Source organism: Triticum urartu, chromosome 7 (genome assembly GCF_003073215.2).
Source record: "Triticum urartu cultivar G1812 chromosome 7, Tu2.1, whole genome shotgun sequence".
NCBI lineage: Eukaryota > Viridiplantae > Streptophyta > Magnoliopsida > Poales > Poaceae > Triticum > Triticum urartu.
In genome coordinates, this window is record NC_053028.1 from 73,980,594 (window position 1) to 73,998,316 (window position 17,723).

General features: G+C 44.7%; 1 protein-coding gene across 2 annotated transcripts; it reads right to left on the reverse strand.

The window, feature by feature from the left end:
- Positions 1-231: 231 nt before the first annotated feature.
- On the reverse strand, positions 232-9,176 carry LOC125525170 (ABC transporter C family member 10-like). Of its 2 annotated transcripts, none has more exons than XM_048690186.1 (13): positions 8,877-9,176; positions 8,147-8,234; positions 5,917-7,955; positions 4,822-5,142; positions 4,660-4,746; positions 3,951-4,538; positions 3,679-3,843; positions 3,227-3,521; positions 2,446-2,660; positions 2,051-2,356; positions 1,727-1,790; positions 1,164-1,403; positions 232-965 (listed from the first exon to the last, which is right to left on the reverse strand). In XM_048690186.1, exons 2-13 carry the CDS (start codon positions 8,160-8,162, stop codon positions 856-858), a joined length of 4,446 nt encoding a protein of 1,481 aa, XP_048546143.1. In that variant the 5' UTR covers positions 8,163-8,234; positions 8,877-9,176; the 3' UTR covers positions 232-855. The 2 variants fall into 2 exon arrangements, with proteins under 2 accessions (XP_048546143.1, XP_048546142.1); XM_048690185.1 differs by having other exon boundaries at positions 8,844-9,176.
- Positions 9,177-17,723: the final 8,547 nt, after the last annotated feature.

Below are 17,723 nucleotides of genomic sequence, written 5' to 3' on the forward strand. Positions count from 1 at the left end.
CAACACTGTTCACATCAGGATTGACTTTTTTTCTCAATGCGCATGCATTTTGTATTTGGACCTGAAATTTTTACAGGTTATAGACACATTCCTTGTGAACATCCATTTTTTTCCCAGAATTTTTTTAAACATTGAAAATTGTTTTTTCTTGAAATAGGGGCATGGGAGCACGTGGCAGTTGGTATCACTGGATATTCCCCCTCTACATGCGTTCAAAGCGGAAACAGAGCATTTACGTCCAACAAAAATATTTAGACATGGTGCATCCAGCCAGAGTGATTCATTCCGTGAACATATGCACCAACAACCCAATCCATGTGAGCAAATACAAACACTTTGTATATACATTGCAATACGACAAATGCAAGCTGCTTTCCACTGGAGAAATACGTCGACAATGGGAACCAATCGCATCTATTGACATTGCATAGTCTGAAATCTCATTTATAAAGTCAATGCACTAAGCATAAACTTACCAAGCTACTGTAAATGACGCGGAACTGAAGGCTCGACCATAACACTGTCAGCAAACACACATGCTGAAATCGCATCGTATGCGGAAGTTTGCTCTGTTCAGCCTTCTACTATATCTTCAGGGGTTTACTCTGTTCAGCTTCACCAATACTGAAGGGCAGAGGCAGCCCACCGTGTATTGCACAGAATTTCTGGTAAAAGAATTTCCAGACAATAACAGACAGATAGTACTGTCTTTCTTCATTCCAAACAGATGAATTCCTCTGAGGTAGCATAGATTACTGTGTATCTTCAGTCGTGGCGCTATTTTTGTAGAAGCTGATTTATCTTTTATTTCTTTGAAAGCTGCAGCAAGTAAGCAATCAAAATTGACAGTCTCTTCTAAATATTTCCGTTCGATGTGTATGACCAGTACTCATTGACCAGTTTGTGGAAGAGAGATCCTTCAGTTTCCATGAGCTTTGTAGGTTTGTCATACTCCACTACTCTCCCTGGAAGTGTTCATGTATAGCTCATTAGTATGGGAAAGATCACAATACATTTGGTTTCAAGTATAATTTTCTCGCAAAAAAAAAAAGGTTTCAAGTATAATTCAAATATTCCATATTGATTGATTCAGGTCAATAAGACAACCAGTCTTATAAGAAGATCACTATATTCCTTATAAGTTGCCGGTAAGAGAAACATACCGTCGCTCATTGCAAGTACCATATCGCAGTCCATAACTGTCGGTATACGGTGTGCAACTGTAATAACGGTGCAATATTTGAATTCTGTCCGGATCGTTTTCTGAAGGACAGCATCTGTTGCATTGTCAATAGAGGCTGTCGCTTCATCCAGAACTAAGATGCGGCATCTTCTCAAAAGTGCACGTCCCAGACAAAAGAGCTGCCTTTGACCCATACTCCAGTTTGACCCGTCTTCCACAACTATTAAGATAAGATCTTGATCAGTATCATGAATGAGATAGTTCCAAACATCATGCTAGCAAAAAGATGAGAGCCATTAAGAATCCGATTCGTGGTTGGAGATAAGTCTATTGGTGGGTTCGAAGTACTTGGGACCACACCCTCCTCTATTGCTGAAGAATACGCCTAGGACTAATAACAGTTTGACATATTTAGTGGCACATGTATTGTCACAGCTATTTCAATTTCTGAGATGATTAGAGCAGAGTTTCTGTTTGCCCAAGTTATTAGTATCAAAAATGAACTCCAGAAAAGAAACTATAGATAGAAGTGAAGTTTCCTACCATGTGAATCCAATCCTTGTTCCTTCTCCTGGACAGCTTCAAGAAGTTGACATTTGTCAAGAACCTGCAGCATAATAACAAATAGAGTAACCACTTTAGCTAGTGATTCCCTTTGAAATGTACATATGCCAGAAACTGAGAGACGGGGGCTCTAAGCCTAAGCTCAGTTTCAAGTGGTGTGGCTTTACACTCCTACCAGGCCATCACCCATGTTTGAGTTCTCCCCAACTAAAATTTGGGTGCCTATTTCTTCAGTCAGTGAAAAGTTGTCTAATCATTAGGTAAGACAAGAAAAGGCAACATTTATATCTGTGTACATCTTACCTCCCATATTTGTTGATCTGAGAATTGCCCAAGAGGATCTAGATTGTATCTTACTGTACCCTGAAAAAGTGTTGGATCTTGCGGAATGATGCCCAAACGCGAACGCAGGTCATGTAAGCCTATTGTACTGATGTCCACAGAGTCTATAATTATTTTCCCTTCGGCGGGTTCAACAAGACGAAACAATGCACCAATTAATGTTGTCTTGCCACTTCCCGTTCGACCAACTATACCAATCTTATTTCCAGCTTCAAACCTGCAAGTGATTCCATGTAGTACAAGGGGAGCATCTTTCCTATACCTTATCTGTCAGATGAAAATCAATCGCATAAATTTGTTAGAAGTGTTAATAGGATTTTACCGTGTAAGGTGGACATGTAAATATATCTGATTACCTTCAAATCTCTAAGCTCCACATTACCATCCTGGGGCCAATCTGGTGATGGTCGATTTTCCTCAACGACTTCTGCTGCTTCACTTTGTATGTCCATGTACTGGTTCACCCGTTCCACTGAGATTATTTGATTTGCCAGGTTGCATTGGTTTTGAATAGAGAAAACAAATGACATATTTAGGGAAAGACCATAGGACAATGCCATTCCCACAAAACCTGTCCAAGTACGAAAAAGGAATTAATTCTACTGTTTGTAATGTGATATTCATAAACTGTATATAATATCAGATAATTTATTTAGTTGCTCCGGCACATAAGCATTAGGACTAAAACATGATTTCCATAGAAGATACAAACCTATCCATAGAATCATCAGAACAAGTGGTAGCTTGAGAATGTTAATGTGTTTTATATTCACCATATTCTGCCAGGTAAAGTGCAGCAAATATAATTTTCATGCAATAATAACATTAATATCTTAATTCTCTAATCAGGACATCCTAGAAAGGATTTAGTCAAACATTTATAACTTTGATTACTATATTATAAAAAAATCTGGACTAGCAAGGTCAAAATACTAACATCAGATTTTTCATCGATATTATTTTCGCAATATAACTCTCTTCTAGTTTCTACAGATATGTCATTGGAGACCCATGTCCTCTCTAAAACGTTATCTATTTACAACTGGATGGAGTATCAAGTATGTTCTACTAACAAAAGGTGACTACTAAACTTTGTCCGGGTATTTGAAGTAACGTGACGTTCATATAATTGCTTACCAGGACTAAAAGTTCCTTGAGGAAGAAGGGCCATGACAAAGGCAGAAAAAGAAAGAACTGCGGCGCTCATTATCTCCAGACGTTGAATCAACCATTCAGTTGATGCAAAATTATAGAAATATGGGCTGGCATTCTTGTCAACAAGGTCCAAATTTTTAGCAAAGAAACGATCTTCTTCCTCAAAGGCCCTTATGGTTATAGCCCCTGCAATCGATTCACCTAAGTGATTCGCTAGAGCAGACTTGGTGGTACCATTGATCCGCATCAATTCCTTGGCCGAGGCTAGGTAGTACCTCTGCATGACCAACCATGATAGTTTTCAGTTAATGAGACACCCTAGACTACTGACAGGACAAAAACAGCAGCAGAGAACATCAATTGGATTGCTGAATGAAATCAAATAATCATAGACATGATGCTTAGCAATAAAGAAACAAAGTCATACCAATTACCTGCAGCCTAATTGCCAAAACTATCATTGGCACAGATACAAACAGAACTTGCCATGTAACAACAGCCAGTACCCCTAGATTGCTATATGCGTTTAAGCTGGCACCAAGGCTAAATACGAAGGCGAATGGAACATCAAGGTCAACGATACTCAAATCTGAAGAGACCTGCATTAGAAGAAAAAGGGAGCGAGTTAATCTATCATGAGAACATTCTCTGGGTATAAAACGTAACTGAAACTTGTTGTATTTGCCATTGGTTTAAGAATTTTTACCCGGCTAAGAACCCTTCCAAGAGGAGTAGAATCAAAAAAGGACATCGGTGCACGGAATAATGAATTGAGTAGCTGGGAAAATAAGGATCGTGATGTCTGGATCCCAAGAACAACGACTGCCAAAGATCTTGATAACAAGAAGAACACTGTGCAAACTCCGATAATAATGTACACAGAAATTAACTTCAGCGTACTAACATGAGGATTTTGGACATTAGCAGCCATCCATGAATTCTGTGATATTTGCCCAGCTACGAAAATTATGTGAGAAATAATACAAAAAGAGAAATACAGGAGGCCTTTGTTCTGGCACAGGTAAAGCATATAAGGCTTAACACCTGCATCCCCTGTTTCTCTTTCCTCTTTCTTGATCAGCTGATCTGCCGGTGATGGCTTCACAGATTCTGTATGAATACCATCTGTCTCCTTTACTGATACTTCCTTAGATCTTCGAGTGGGTATATTGTTATTAACATTGGAAACACCAATAGTGTCTTTATGGGCATTTACAAGGTCTTTAAATTCTTCACAATCTGCCAATAAATCTTGATAAGGTGCAGACCGAATAACCTCTCCATCTGACATTAACTGCCAAAAATCATCATTAGTTTTAGATGACATCAACATATAAAAAAAGCTAATTACAGATCAATATAAGTCAGAGACAAATATCATCATATGGTGAATTTTCCGAAGTGAAGAGAGGTACCAAAATGGAGTCAAATACGGGTAGAAAATCCACTTGGTGCGTCACCAAGAGAACAGTCTTGTCCGATAGCGCGCTCATGACATATTCCTGTTACAAAGAGCTTCGTAAAACAGTTCATGGTCAAATAGTAATACGATCTGCATATGCTGATATGATCCTTACATTGAAGAGACTTGTGGCTGTATGAGCATCAACAGCACTGAAAGGATCATCAAGAAGATAGATATCTGCATTTTGGTATAGTGCACGAGCAAGCTGGACGCGCTGCTTCTGACCACCACTAAGGTTTACTCCTCTCTCCCCAATTTGAGTACAATCTCCATATGGCAACATTTCTAGGTCCTTGACCAACGAGCACCTCACGAGTGTGTTGTGATACCTTTCCCTGTCCATCGGCGATCCAAAGAGAATATTGTCTTGCACGGTTCCTGTTTGGATCCATGCATTCTGAGAAATATATGCCATTTTCCCACAGACTTGGATCTGAAATGTTTATGCAAAGTTTAAGAGTTTGATATTAATCTGTATGAAAAAAATAACATCATGTTTCCAAATATTGTCCTTTTTAAGGAAGTGCAAAAGCTTTGCATCTCATTGTATTGAAAAGGCATGAACAATGTTATTTACATGCCCAAGCAAGGCAGGAACAGAACAAGAAACAGAGCAAGGAAAGGAAAAGGGGCGAAAAAGGTGTTGCGCAGTCCAGCAACAGTTCATGACGGCCAGCTAGAAGAAGAATTTCACCTTCCTGGGCGCTCAGGACTTCCATGTGAACTTCCAGGAGCTGCAGCTCACAGAGCCATGGAAGGTCGCCTTGTAGCATGACCGCGCAGAGTAAACTGCGTACTCTGTCCAGCGCCAACTTTCATAACGACTTTGCAAACTGAATATGATGCTGTTGTCAGCAGGCTATGTTTCTTTTAAACATGTCTAAATGTCTACATTCTGAATATGGCAACTATCTTCGTTAACCCTAAGAGATTAGCTCTTAAGTTGTCAAGAAATTAATTGCCACGATTACGATACATTCTATATAGTACACAGATGTATTATGATTAATTGTACATTTTGGGATATTTTTAGTGTATATTTTGAGATTATTTTTTAGTTGCAAAAACTAGAAACTACGACGACCCAAGAGTTTAAACAGATCATGCAATAAAAATAAAATTCTTAGTAATGCAGAGCAGTTAACTTCTGTAGCAATGCATGAATGCTAGCTAGTTTCATTAAAAGATGAAGTTAGTAAAAACATACCGTGCCTTCAGTCTTGGGGACCTCTCCGAGTACAGCAGCCAAAAGCGTGGACTTTCCTGATCCTACCTCTCCACAAATGGCAACTTTTTCTCCAACTTTGACTGCCAGATTTATATTCTTCAGAGTTGGTTTTAATGGATTCTCGTCCCATGAGAAACTGCACGAATTCATCGCTATAGGGTAATCAATGCCAAAATAGTATTTCTTTCTAGCTTGCCCGTTTAGCTCAGGAGCATCAAGGAACTTCAATATCCGAGTGAACGCGACCTTAGCTTGGATCACGACGCCAATAACATCTGGTATTTGCCTGATTGGGTCTTGCACGAGACGTAGAGTTGCCACGAAGGTGAAGACATTGCTAGCATCAAGAGGAATTTTCAGAAGATAGCATGTTAGAAAGGTCGCTGCCGAAACCAGAACAGGTGATGACCAGAACAGGAAACTGTTGTATGCCCTCCTAAGCTGGAATGCTGTCAACCACTTGTACTCAACCTCTCTCAACCCCTCAATGACCTTCTTGAAGTGAGCTTCCCATGCATAAAGTTTCAAGACCTTCATATGAACTAGTGACTCGGTCATGGCCTTCAATCTCACATCTTGTGCTTCCATAAGCTTACTCTGGTATTTGTGTTGCAGTTTGGCCAATGGCGCATTGCAAAGCACTGTGATGATGATTACAACTAATGATGAAAGCATTGCAGCGCCGACCGCATTGTATAGAATTGCCAGAGCAATGCAAAGTTGAACACTTGTTGTCCATGTTTGATGGAACCAGTACGGGAATTCCCCAATCCGGTAGGCATCGACAGTCACATAGTTCATGATTTCTCCAGAAGAGTGCTTCATTTTTGCTGCATTTGATAGCTTCTGCTGTTTCTTATAAATAGCTGCCGACAGGAATGACCTCACCTGCAATCCTAATCTCCGAGTGCGAAAATACCACTGTCTCTGTGACAACGATTCACAGAATTTGCAGACGAACATTACCGCAGCAAGCACAAAGCCTTCATATTTAAAGGACCCTTTCCCAAGCGATACATTGATGAATGCCTTGAGAAGCATTGGGCCAGTAGATAAGGTGAGAACCTTGAGCAAAGCACAGAAACCCGAGACCAAGATGGCACGCTTGTGACAAGAAACAATGGTCCAGAAGAATGATGGTGTGGCGTGCGATGGCGACTGCTTTTCGCGGTTCAGCTTCTCCATGAACATCAAGTACTGGTTCTGTGCTCGATCTGTGGCGCCTAAAAGCGGCATGTCATTGTCCTCAAGTGGCTTCTCATAGCCCATCTTCATCAGAGGATTCAACCACCAAAACGACATCCGGCTGAAAAAACCAGCTTTAGCAAAGGGGGTTACCTGACTGTCAGAATCAGCTACCTCACTGTCTGCCTCCGTGTTCAGGGGCTTGTATAAACCATTGCCACTTCCTCCGTGACCCTCTTCATGATGGCTGTGCCGAATGCCGTAAATAAGCATGAGAACTGCACCTGGTAGGGACAAAATATCTAAACAGGCCTTCACAGTCAGCGCCTTCTCTGCAACAATATCAACGACCGAAGAAGAACAGATGAATGCCGCATAGACGGTCAGCAAGACCGGCCAAAATTGAACAAATGCAGCCCCAAGAAACCGAGGCCTGATGCTGAAAGCGAAGCTGGTGAGGATCAAATTCAACCCCTGACATACTGTCACAAGCCACCAGTGTGGAAGATAAGCAGAATCATCCTGACTGAAGCCACTCCCCAGCATCCACAGTCCAAGCCCAAGATAAACCAAACCCAGGGTGCCACTGAACACCACAGCAGACGAGTGCAGCGGTGAGCTGAGCGTGACGAGCTGCCGCGCCGATGCTCTCCTCTTTGGAATTTTCACAAACAGCTGGAGCGCGAGCGCGAACAGGAGCAGCGCGACGATGCCGGTCGCCGCTAGATGATTCATGCAGGTGGAGGCGTCGAATATCTCCTTGAACGTACATGAGGCCACATCTTGGTGGGAGCATATTGGGCTCCCACACAAGCTCATCACCCAAGAAGAACCTGGAGCACAGTTACAGAGCACCCGAGTGAGACGAGATTTCAGTTTTGGCAACCGCCGAATCTGCAAAATTACTTAGCCGTGTACTAGAGTGCTAGTTGTTGATGGTCAACAAGGTAGCAACAATTATTCAGGTATATGTGCAGTCTGAAAAACAGAATTTTAAAATGGGGAAGTTGGGGAGGCGAATTACCTGTGAAGGAACCCATCTGCGCGATGGATCTCTACTGATGTACTGCTGCACTTCCTTGTGGATCAGATGAGCTATGGTGTTTGCAGCCCTGCAGCGACCAAGACATGGTCAGAGGAAGACAGCAGTGAGGACAAAGAGCAGATACTGTTTTTAATGGAGATACGGACAAGGAACAAAATCCCCTGAAGAACTAGTATTGTGCTGGAGCGAGATCAGAGAGTTCAGATTCCACGAAAAAACAATCCAGGTGTTTCCTGGCTCTCACGGCACAAAGATCACAGCGGCAGCAGCGATCATGGAGCGCCTCACCGTTCGCAATCAATCAAGAAGAAGAAGAAGAAGAAGAAGAAGAAGAAGAGTGGGTGCAGCTCTGACTTGGAGAAAAAGAAAATCGACAGGAGCCGCAAATCGCGGGCCTGCGATGAATCCGCGGGGAACCCGGGCGGAAATCTTGGGCAATGCCCGACCGCCGGGCGCAGAAGAGAAGGCGGCGATCGTCCAAGAAACAGGGGAGAAGACCGAACCCCCTGCCGCCGCATTGACCCCCGACCCCTGCCAGTCTCAGAGCCAAGAACAGAGCAGAGCAGGAACCCACCCCGGACACCCGTTCCAAGAAGACGAATCAAATACAGTACTGTAATAAAAAGGAAATCCCCCTTTCCCCTGGATCAAGCACGATTCCCGAGAACGAGCAGACCTTTCTAGTCCAAGCGATGGTGCCAGTGTTGACCTCGGTAGCCGCCGCCGCTGGGGGTGGAGAGCTCGAGACCGCCGTCGCCCCTCTTCTTCGGCGCGAGCTTATCAGTGTGTTGACGAACGGGAGCCGACCAACGGTCCTTCCGTCCGTCCAAATAGTTGCTGCAGAGCTCGTCGCCGCGAGCGAGTTTATTTACGGGGGCGGCACGAGGTGTGCGCTGCGGGCGCGCACGTGACGGGGCCGGTGAGCTTTTCGAGCCGACGACGTGCCCCGCATCGCTTCCCTTCTCTCCTCTCCTCTCCTCGTGTCTGTCGTCACCGCGGCAGGGGTGGATGGATGGCCCGAAATAACTGCGATCGAGCGAGCGGGCGTCGGTCGTGGTCACGACGACGTGTCGTCGCACGGCCGCGATAGAAGACGATCGGTCTTGCGACGCCTGGCTATCGTCTGCGGGGTGTCCGGCCACCGTACGTACGTACGCCTGGAGCGAGCGGGCCAAGCGCGACGTGAAAGTATTCTAACACTTTGAACGAACTTTGTCATAAAATAAACTTGACATAAAAGTATTTCATGATCTGACCCTTTTAACAACGCCATAGCCCGCGGCATTTCTGTTAAAAAAAAACGCCGAGGTACCTAGTTTCTGATCAAAGAAGAAACGTCGAGGTAGCTAGTGTTTCTGGCCATCATAGAAACGCAAAAGAACCATGGCGTTGCTGCCCGTTTTCATGTGCATGTGCAACATGGATGAACAACCTAATTAATAAGGCTAATTAATTATGATCAAAAAGGGCAGCAATGTCATGGTCATTGACGTTTCCATAATGGGCTGCAACGCCAGCGCCTTCGGCGTTTCTTGCCTGGTCCGCAACGCTAGCTACCTCAACGTTTCTTCTTTGGTCAGACACGCTAGCTACTTTGGCGTTTTTATGTTGCACAAAAACGCCGCGGGCTATGACGTTACTAAAATGATTAGATCATAAAATACTTTTACGTCAAGTTTATTTTGTGACAAAGTTCGATCAAATGGTCAGAATAGTAATTTCGTCCTCCATCGACTGTTCAGTGTCGAGTGCCCTGTATAGTTCTTCACCGGTAATTAAAAAAGTTAGGCGTCAATCACGTCCAAACTACCGTACTCCATCCGTCCATATTAATTTTCGCAAGTTGTACAAAATCAGCGGCAATTAATATGAATCAGGTGTAAGAGTAACTTCAATGGGGCGAACCATTTCATCCGCGGCCGTCCGTTTGGGTCGGCGCGGACAAAAAAGCCGGCCTAACGCGCCGACCCAAACGGACGCGCATCCGCTTTCGTCCGCCTGCCGACTCATTTCTGGCCCATTTTTTAGACTGATTTGCGTCGGCGCGGACACAAGACGGACGCGCGCGCTTGCCCTCTTTTCTCACCGGGCCCGCTGGTTGGTGGCACATTGAATTCACGCACTCGCCCCGCCTGCTACATCGCCGATGCCGCCGGCAATTTTTTCAGATTAAAATGGATACATAGATAGTTCTAGTATACAGAGATAAAAGAAAAAGATCACTACTCGTCGCTTTCTGACTCCGACTCGGTAATGTCCTCCTCCGACGTTTGAAGGTAGGCGTCAGCAAGCTGCTCGTCTTCAAAGTCCTAACCCGACGTTTCTTGTAGCTTCAGTTTCAATTGAGCTACCTGCTTCCGCGAACGATTGTCCTCCCGATAGGCGGCTCGCTCCCTCCTCCTCGCGTCCCTCTCCGATCTCAATTGCTTATAAAACTGGCGCTCGTCGACGATAGTTCCGGAGAAGGCGCCGGAACGGCGCTCGCGGACTCCGCGAAAATCCGAAGCGCGTAGGCGGCGGATCGACATGGTGGCGCAGAAGCGGCGAGAGTGGGCGGCCGACAGAGTGTGGAGGGAGCGCCTTCTTTTATAGCGAGCGCCGGCCGCGGCGCGCACACGAACCTTTCCCGCGCGCTGGAGCGCCAAAACCAGCGCACGCGACCCTTTCCCGCGTGTTGGAGCGTCAAAATTAGGGCGACGGCACGATATTAAACGCGCGCGGTCATGAAAATGGGTCGGCCCGTTGGGCGCACTGCCGACTCAAAACTAAAAAAGGACGGACGGCGGGCGGACGGCCGACCCAAACGGACAAAAACGCTGTCCATTTGGATCGGCCCGTTGGAGTTGCTTTAAGGAAGTAACCCATTTTATACTGATTCAGGGAAATGCATGTGGGCACAGCCTTTTTTTTTCCTTCGAATATTGGTAGTTGATCTATCAAATTCAATTTATCAGAGGGAAAAAAAATAAGTACAGGCGGACAAGAGAAGACACAAGTGGGCAAGCACCCTGAAAGAAAAACTAGGTGGAAACCAAGAAGAATACCACCGGAGCTACGCATCAGTCAATCACACCTGTAACAGCATCTACGGCCGGATTTTGGCAAATCCGGCCCTCTATACGTTCGTGTATGGCCTTCATATATTGTGTCGCACATTCATGTACCACAAATACCGATCCTTAAATTCATGCAATCCATGCGCGTGAATCATACGATATAAATTGTTCGAATTCAACCGTTCGAAACAAAAGCAAAGCAAATCACAGTTCAACAAATCGGACATACCAAAATGAAATCAATATCCAAGCGTGGCGAGTGGCTCGCTTGTCGGATCACTGGCCGGACCCGGCCATCCATGCCGCCTGCTCCGAACCCAGGCGGGCTGCGTCCTGCTCCACCGGCAACAACGCCTCCTACATGATCATGGTTTGCAAGCATTCATCATATGTAAAATGAACTAGTGGTCTATGCAAAACATTGAACATGTCGTATATAACTTTGATCAGACAGGAGCAAACAAAACGTACCAACTTTTGTATGTCATTCCGTCGAACATGTCGAGTGCAGCCCGGGCGCCGCCGGTGCGCATGCTCATCCGCGCCCGAATGAGCTGCGGCGAGTCACATACGTCAACCGCCGACATTTGCGTGGGTGGAAAACTATTCGGAATGGCCCAACCGGCTGTCGAATCCTTCTCCGTCCCAACGGGGTCGGACGGAGTAATCCGCGTCAGCGCTCGGATGGAAGGGGTGCGGGGTTCCAGGCACGGCGGGGGAGACAGCTGCTCGAGCATGTCCGCACCTCCCTGTGCCGCCGCCGCCTCCCTCTCTCACTGCCGGCGTCGCCGCATCTTTGTGGCGACGCTCTCCGCCTTGCAAGACGCTGCCAAAGAAGGGACACGGAGGGACGAGGTGGACTGTGTCTCCGTTGCGGCGTCGGGGACGGGCTGGACGACATCAACGACAGCGGATCGGGACCAATGGTGAGGATGGGGAGCAAGGGTGGCGGACGACGAGGGCTCAGGCGCGGGAAATGTTGGAGGGCGGCGGGAGGAGGAGGAAGAGTTTGGTGAATTTGATGCAATTTGTGGTGGGTTCGGGCTGTCGGGTACGACGTCGCGGGCGCCCCATATCCGCCTCATATTTGGGCTGGATATGCGGGGTGCTGGTCAACCCGGACATTTGAGTCCCGTTTAAGGAGCATGTCTGGGTTGAAATTTAATGACCAGTCAGTGATCGGGTAGCCCGTCCGAACATTTGAGACGAGTTTGATGCGTCCGGCTGTAGATGCTCTAAGATTCCATCATGCAAGGATTCCGACCGAACTACCATTCTTCATGTTCTCCTCTCAATTTTCCTCAAATTAAGCATTTGCGGCGGCTTCCTGAAGACTCCTCTATAATCCTGATTATTGATGACTTTGATCTTATCATCTTACATTAACTTTAACGATATATTATTATTGTGCGTATCTACGAATGCAGAGACCGTGAGGTTTAACATTCTCATTTTCTTTTCTTTTTGTGGCTTTCGTCAAAAGAAATAAAATGTGTTTCACCGGTGTGACCAGCGACGTCGCGATAGTGATATATATGGGCATACCAAAATTGTCGTCCCTCGTGTTTATTAAAAATCAGCAGTGTTGTGAACTGGACGACCGGAAGAATGGCCGGGTGAGCGTCTGGGGCGCCTTCAGCCCGCAGGACGTGGCCATCAAGATCAGGAAGCGGACCAACCGGCGCGTCGAAATACTAGAGCTCTGGGAGGCCGCAGGGCCGGGGGGGCGGCGACGAGCAGGGCGTCGGCGGCGGGCAGATGCCCTGAAACCCACCTTCTATGCGCCGTCAGAGCACTCGGATACTGCTCCCGTTAGCTTCTGTGCCTGAAACATTCAGAGGATTTACCCTTTCTTGTGTGCGAGCTTATAAATCATCATTTTGATCTGTACTCCTCATGACCTGTTTTGAGTGACTTTACCACTTAGTTATTTCCCCACTGACGGCCTGCTTAATCTCGACTTCTTGCTAACCAGCATCATCCAAGCTACAAACAAGCTTTTTTTTAGTTTACAAACAAGCTAGTCTGAATGTAAAGATCTTTTGCATTATTATGAACACCCCAAAGAGTGTAAAATTAATCAGGGTATCTACATCCAAAAAAGAGGAGTATACAGAATTATCTGTGGCTATTCTACAAATGTAACGCCTTGATCTGTACACCCCAAAGTGCTCATTTGTGCGGGTTGATTCACAGCAACGCCAGGGGCCTTTTTGCAAAAGAGCACGCGCTGACCGGGTATGCACCCACACGTCCACATGGCGCTCTCTAATTCGTCAGAACCAAATTTGCACATTTTATGCAAGTTGAGGGACTGGTTAGGGTCGAATTTCAAGTTGTAGGACTAAAGCATCACATTGAGAGCAAGTTCTAGGACTCCTAGTGCTTTTAACTCATTCAAAATATAGTGCGCCCGCGTTTTCTGAGGTCTAACTTTGACCATAAATTTAACCAATGAGACCAACTACGACGGGAGAAAAAATTATATAATTGAAAACTTCTTTCGAATACGAATGCATTAATATAATTTTTGCTCCCGCTACAATCAGTTTTGGTAGTTAAATTTATGGTTAAAGTTAAAACATGAAGATAAAATAAGCACTACATTGTAAAATGGAGAGAGTATCTGAAAGGGTCAATTAATGTGAGCAGTGCAGCCACAAAGACGTGTGGTACGTACCTGTCGCGAGGAGGCAGCGATCGACAGTGATCAAAGCCTCACAAACCGATGCTCCCGTCTATAAGTTACTTTCCTCGTCCTATAATATAAAACGTTTTTACAGAGGGAGTAGTAAGTACGAGCCAACAGATCGGTTAGCAGCGATGCGTCGTCGCTGTCACATGAGCTCGGCGTGGTAGACTTGCAGCAAAAAATACGTAGTTGTTAGTTGTTAGGTTTCGTGGGCAGGTTGGCCTGGGGATCACACGTCTCAGCAACGGACATACTCACTCTGTTCATTTGTATTACTCCCTTCGTTCCAAATTACTTGTCGTAGAAATGGATGTATCTAGAACTAAGATGCATCTAGATACATCCGTACTTGCGACAAGTAATTTGGAATGAAGAGAGTAGACGTTTGCATAATTTAAAGCTCAAAACAATTCAATGTCAACTGTTGAAAAGGTTTTACGGGAAAGAATGGAGCGAGTAGAATCTGCTGGCCGGTGATGCGATCATCAGGCGATAGCGATGCGATGGTCGATCATTGGACGGCCTGGATTGCATTGCACTGTAATTCAAAGCTTGTTTGTAAAGTATTCCCTCCGTCTGAAAATAGTTGTCTTAGAATGGTTGTATCTAGACTTATTTTAGTTATAGATACATTCATTTTATTCATTTTCAAGGATAAGTATTTCCGGACGGAGGGAGTACTCCGTACTTGTAAATTGCAGGAGAGTAGGAGACGGCGTACCTGCTCTGCTGATTGATACCCTGATAGTGATAGGATAACTATCAACGGCCTTTCGCCACGAAGCCTTTGTCCAGTCCGGCGAGTCGATAAGTACAGAAGAGTGGTTCAGAAGAGAAAAGGTGTGCTACCTTTTTGGAGTTTCGTTGTCGGCTTTAGTGTAAGCTGTACTAGGTATCGGTCATGAACCGTGACAGCCCATTGAGAAACTAATCAAGTGCAAGCCACGGCTAAAAATGCTCCGTAAATTCAGGATCTTGTTATTAGATCAGGATCAACGACCTCTGGAGCTACGAAATAGAGTAGTACTATTGGCCACCTAGAACCTGTCCTGGCCGTCAAAAAAGAGTGTCCCTGTCACTTTAGCTGGGACAATCACTGTTAGTTTTTACTCTGTGTATAAGATTTGTGTCTCAAGTTAAACTTCATAAAATTTAACTATATTTACGGTAGAAAAAATAACATTAACAACACTAAAGTAACACAGTCTGAAAATTAAGTTCATTGAAGAATCAAATGATATTGATTCGTATTATGAATGTTGATATATTTTTTATAAAGTTAGTCAAACTTTGTGAAGTTTGACTTCATGCTGAGTAAAATGGGACATGATCATCTCAGTTGACTAAGGCATCTCCAACACGGCACAACCAGTCCAGACATGATGATCGCGGATTCTCATTTTGGGCTGGATCGGTACCATGTTTGAGATTCCTGAGGCCAGCCTTAAACCGAAGGGCGGTCTTCGGGAGTTCGGATGTTCACCACATAGCATGTGACAATCCGGTCCCGTATGAAACCTATGCTAGCTCTAACACCCTCGCCACATTAACACAGCCTCAGTGGCCAGCCACCTGCCCGCATTGAAGCCGAACCGGCCGACGCGTCATTCGAGAAGCCTACTTCAGCTTTTAAGTCGGTTGGCTTCCCTCTCCCCGAACCCCATCCATACGCTCCACCCTTTTCCACAGCCGTCAAAAACCACAACTCCATCAGACGACGCAATGGGCAAGAAGATGATGGAGGCGGAGAATGAGTGCCAGATGCCAGCCATGGTGGCCGCTTGGCCCAGCGTCCCACCACACTAGGATGATGGATCCGAAAGAGAACCGGATCCAATCCGCGTCGTCGCCTGGTCCGTCTATGTCCACCACTTCTAGTCCATCGTGAAGGAGGAGTTGGTCGACGATGACAATATCAATTGGGTCCAGTGTCGTAATACCCTCTGCGCAACGCAGTGTCCAGATCGAAATTCACATGTGGCCATCCCACCACATCGTCGATGTTTTGGCCTTGATTTGTCATGAATTGGTTCTACCATTGTTGTCCATATAAGGTAATATGTTTATTGCATTTTCTGGTCCCATCACTTTTACACCAACTTTAAAACTCCCTCCGTTTTTAAATGTAGCGCACATTAGGTTTTTTTTAAAGTCGAACATGCATGTCCATGTTTGATCGAGATTATAGGAACCATCGACATTGATGACTTCATGTTGAATCTAATGAATACTAATTTTGTATAGTGAATGTTTGTTTGTTTTTCCCCTATAAATTTGATCAAACATAGAGATGATTGATTGACTTGAAAAAACTACTAAGAGCAAGTACAATAGTATGCTTACAACCCGCTTACATGGTATTTTTGTCTATGTGAAGAAGAGAGATGTGAAAAAAATAAGGAAAGTGGACTCTCATGCAAGAACCTAACTATATGCCTATTCTTAGACAAATACAATAAATGTTAAGGTAGATAAGAGAGAAAATAAAGAAAAAGTATTAATGTCATAGCCAACCTTATAGTCCATACTATTGTATGAGCCGTCATAGATGGCAGCGAGCTTGAAAATACAAAGGTGAACATGGATGCGCGCGCACCCACGTGAATAGTAAATTCATAAAAAATACTATAGAAAAATTAAAATTTTCTGGAATTTCACATTATGAACCTTAGTCGATCATTTTACTCACGTGTGAAGTTTCATGATGTATTGACACCAATGATATTCCTAGTGAAGAAAATACAAATGCAACCATACTATTCATTAAACGGTGTTTTTTAATATAGCTTCCATTAGCTTCGATTTTGTCATTTTTGCCTAGATTATCACGGATGTGATTTCTTCATGAAAATACATACACAAGTATACCGGTTGACTATATTAAAAAATAAATTCACATATTTTTATTTTTTTCTAGCATTTTTTGAATTTACTATTCATAAAGGGTGCGCGCGCACCCATGTTCATCAAATCCGCGTCCGCAACTAGCTGTACTATTAACTTGCTCTAATATACACGGCGTTTTAAAACAGAGTAGTTGTGTGCGCATCCGAACAAAGACCGTAATTTAACCTTTCATTTGGAAAAGAAAGTACTCCAAGTCGTCGTGGTTCACTGGTTCTTAAAAGCCACCAGTGCCTCGCAGTACGTACCACAAGTCATACTACAACTTATTGCGACGAGGCAGCGATCGATAATGATTTGTTTGCTCGTTGGTGTAAGTCAATAAATAACTAGAGTAAAATACAGTACAAGCATGGCCCAAAACAGGCCGTAGTTGTTGAGAAGGCACTCGTCGGTCCGCGTCGATGAGGCCATGTAAAACTTCTCCACTGCGTAGCCCTGTTTCTGTTTCTGCCACACACACGCATGCATGCCTCCTGTGGGTCGTCACGACTGACGACGCTATAAAGTTTCATGGACGACATCGCTCGGCGGGCAGTTCGGGACCACGGTGACAGTGATCATGACTTGATTCTCACAAGCCCACGCTCCGTCCAGTGAGCTACGAGCCAACGGAGCAATCGGCAGCGTCATTGTCACACGAGCTCAGCATCCTGGACTTACTTTATCAATCTTGGGTTAAGTATATTCTTCCTTCGTGAGATCTTACATCAAGACCCATCTAAAATAACATCAAAAACAGCCGGCTACGTGCATGCTTGACCGTCGTGGTGATCCACCGCTCGGCTCATACTCTCTCCGTCCCAACAAAATAAATGTCTTTTTTTTTGCGGGGAACAAAATAAATGTCTTAACTTAGTATGAAGTTGACATACTTATTTTAAAACGAATGGAATACTTCAAA